The sequence below is a fragment of the Hippopotamus amphibius genome, chromosome 4 (genome assembly GCF_030028045.1).
Source record: "Hippopotamus amphibius kiboko isolate mHipAmp2 chromosome 4, mHipAmp2.hap2, whole genome shotgun sequence".
NCBI classification, from domain to species: domain Eukaryota; kingdom Metazoa; phylum Chordata; class Mammalia; order Artiodactyla; family Hippopotamidae; genus Hippopotamus; species Hippopotamus amphibius.
This window is the reverse complement of record NC_080189.1, coordinates 22714797-22718193: the sequence shown is the minus strand read 5'-3', so window position 1 is coordinate 22718193 and position 3397 is coordinate 22714797. Positions and strand designations below refer to the sequence as shown.

Here is a 3397-nt window from a genome sequence, read left to right as displayed (position 1 = left end):
AAGATATTCAGGAGGGGGCCAAAGGGGGCTTTACCAGAGCAGGAAATGCTGTTCAGCCCCATCTCTAATGAAAGGGTCACATGTACACACATTCACACATACGTAAGCAGAGTGGCTGACAATTCATCCATAGCAGCAGAAACACAGAGAAAAATAAATACTGGTGATGCTCAATTCCTGCACTGGGGGAGAGGGGTCCTGAAGGTGTAACCTGGAGGGGCTCCAAGGTCAGGGGAGAAGAGTCCTCCTATTTGGCAATAACTTTCACCTTGCTGTCCCTTCCCTAAATCCAGAGCAGCTAGCTCTTTGAAAGGAGCCACTCCCACCTTCCCCTCCCCAGACCACCAACTCACCTGTTGCAGAAACAAAAATGCACAGACCCCAAGGGAAATAACCCCCAGCTAGCCACTAAGAAATGAACAGAATCTACCACACCTGAGGTTACTTGGGAATGTGGCCAGCTGGGACCCAAAACCCCTATTTCCCTGAACGTTAACAATGGTTCTGAAAGGTCTTGGTTTGGACCTATCTCACCCACCGTCACTTGGGTTTGCCCTCTTGGTGAAGTGGGAACTAGTCTGGACCACCTTTTTATTTCTGGTACATTTATGATTGTTTTCAAATTTTTAAACCAATCTCATTGTGAGTGAGCCAGGAAGTTACCTCCCCAAGCAGCACTCCAAATGAGAAGAAAAGCTGCGACGCAAGTGCAGGGTTCCAACCCTTGCAACAGGACCTGCAAACAGATTTGCACCACTCGCTGGACACCAAGAAGCATCTCCCAGCCATACATCCACATGGACTCTTACATGGCCTCTCCTAGCAGAGGTAGCTGGGACAATTGGGGAGTGGAGGACATCAACCTCCTATCAACCTGGGATCCCTGTTTAAAGGACACTAAAAATACATTAGTAAACATTGCTGTTTACAGAAATAGAAATCATTTCTGTTTCCAAAGGCCTCTCACCATCCCAGTCCTGGACATTTCCAAGACTGCCACCCTTGACACCCTCTCCAAGGTCCGCCCTGGTGGGTGGGTGAGACACCAGAGTCCTTTGAGACTGAGAGCTCCTCAGGCACCTGAGAATTCCAGTTTCACATCTCTGGTTCCCACGGAAGGGAGAATCTTCAGGACTCTGGAGAGTAGCGGGGTTCATCCCTTCTTATCAGTTCCTGGGGGCTGTCTTGAGGCAGCCCCCCCCCCTTTTTTTTGGATGATATAGGTGTTGTAAGAATTCCTGCTATTTTCGGGCCCCCAGTCCCTCCCCAGAGTCCAACGTGCCTGCCTGGACCCACCCTCAGAGCGGAGAAGCCAGTCTGTGCCTTGGTCTAATCACTCTGGGAAAGAGGGATGGGCAGAGGGAAAGCAAGGACAATGGCCTGGGGGAATCGTCCTTGAGGGGACGACTAACAGCAATGACTGTCAGACAAGCTGGTGGTGAAGCTGGGCACCTGACCGGGGACGGAGCCGGAGCTGTCCACCAGGTTGGCGGGTTGCGAGTCGACGCGGGGAGTGCGACGGCGCCCCCGGTACTCGATCATGTCAGGATGATAGGCTGGGTGGCGGCGGGCGTGCTTGGTCAGGTGGTCGCTCCGGGAGAACTGCTTGGGGCAGAGGGGGCAGGAGAAGCGCTTCTCGCCCGTGTGCGTCCTGTAGTGGCGGGCCAGCTCGTCGGAGCGCGTGAACTTCTTGTCGCAGTCGAGCCAGTCGCAGGAGAAAGGGCGCTCACCCGTGTGGGTGCGCTGGTGGGACTTCAGATGCGACGACTTGTAATAGGCTTTGTTGCAGCCCGGGAAGGGGCAGCGGTGGCGCTTGGCAGCGGGTGTGACTGGCCTCCGGCGGGGGCCTGGACCCGTGGCGGGGGCGGGGCCCGCCCCAGGGGCCACGCCGGAGACCGCTCCAGGGTGGACAGGCACTCCCGGGACGGCTGGCGCGCCGGGGACCGCGAGCGCGCCGGAGGAGTGCACGGGTCTGGAGACCTCGGCGGTGCTGGAGGCCGGGGCCGGCTTGGAGCACGGGGCCGGGCCGGAGCACGGGGTTGGGTCGAAGGAGCCGGACGAGGCGCGCAGAGCTTCCCCCGAGCACTCTCGGAAGCCCCCCCCAGAGCCGCCGCGCAAGTCAGCCAAGACGCTTGCAGCCAGCAGGTGGGGCGCGGCGCCGCCCGCGCCGGGGCTGGGGGCGGGGACCTGGGGGAACGGGGGGACCGACGCGGGCCCCGGTGGCCCCGGACCCGGCAGAGCGGACCCCGGCGGCGCCGCACCCACCTCCGAGCTGGCCGCTCCGCCCGCGCCCTCGGGGTCCGGCAGGCGGCGGTGAACCACGGCACCCGCGGACATGGACACCAAGCACTCGGCGGCGAAGTAGTCCAGGCACGCCACGGCAGCCGACATGCTGGCACCGCCGAGCCGCCGGCGCGCGCCGTCCGAGCGCGGCCGGCCGCGGGCGAGAGAGTTCTCGGGAGCGTCCGTCCCGCAGCCTCGGAGCGAGAAGCAGGAGGCCCGGTGCGCGCCGCCCGCCGCCGCCGCCGCCCGCCGCCCGCCGCCCGCCGCCGCCGCCCGCCGCCCGCCGCCCGCGCGGAGCCCGCCCCGCCTGACGCGCCCCTGACGCACCGGAGCCCGCGGGGGCGGCGGGACCCGCCCCGGCCCGCAGGACACCCCCTCGGAACGCGCGGCCCACCGGGCTAAGTCATTTTTTAACAGCCTGAGAAATTATCTTGTCTTCGCGTTCTCGCCTCTGCTGGTGAGCCAGGTAATTTTAATAACGAGAAAACTCCCCGATCGTAACTTCTGGGCAGCCTGCCGGCTTCGCCCCCCCTCGCCCGCTGGTCCTCCGCCAGCTGGGTGTCCGGCGGAGTCCGAGAAACTTTTTTTTTTTAAGGGAAAAAAATGCTTATACCTGACATGTCTTTCGATTCGTGATTACGATTGTTAGTTAAGCGGGCTGGAATTACATTTCACTTCTGTTACCGCTCTCAGATCGAATTTTAAATATCCCCGAGTCTTCATCCAAAAAAGTTTTCTCATCTAACAGTTCCACTGTGAACCCAGGGTCGGTACCAGTTCCCTCAATAGAGCCACTACGTAACCATTAATTAACAGCGTTTTGAACCAGAAACATTTTTAACCTTGAAAAAAGCAAAGAATCCTCTTATGGTTGAAATTGAAACTTAAAATCCTTTGAGTAACGATTTAACTATTCAACCAACGAAAGAAAAAAGCATGTTTAAACGGCATTAACCTGTCACTGGCATACAACAAATTTCCACGCTGAAATATAAATTATAGACTAGCAGCGAGATACACACATTAAAATGGACTCCCACAATTTTAATAATAGAAAGTCACGTTTCCAATTAGGCAACATCTTTTATTTTTCTCTTGACAAAAATTAAGAATA

General features: G+C 57.8%; 1 protein-coding gene across 1 annotated transcript; it reads right to left on the bottom strand.

The window, feature by feature from the left end:
- Nucleotides 1-596: 596 nt before the first annotated feature.
- KLF14 (KLF transcription factor 14) lies at nucleotides 597-2654 on the bottom strand. Its single transcript, XM_057733445.1, has one exon. It carries the CDS (start codon nucleotides 2389-2391, stop codon nucleotides 1408-1410), a length of 984 nt encoding a protein of 327 aa, XP_057589428.1. The 5' UTR covers nucleotides 2392-2654; the 3' UTR covers nucleotides 597-1407.
- Between the last annotated feature and the right edge of the window lie 743 nt (nucleotides 2655-3397).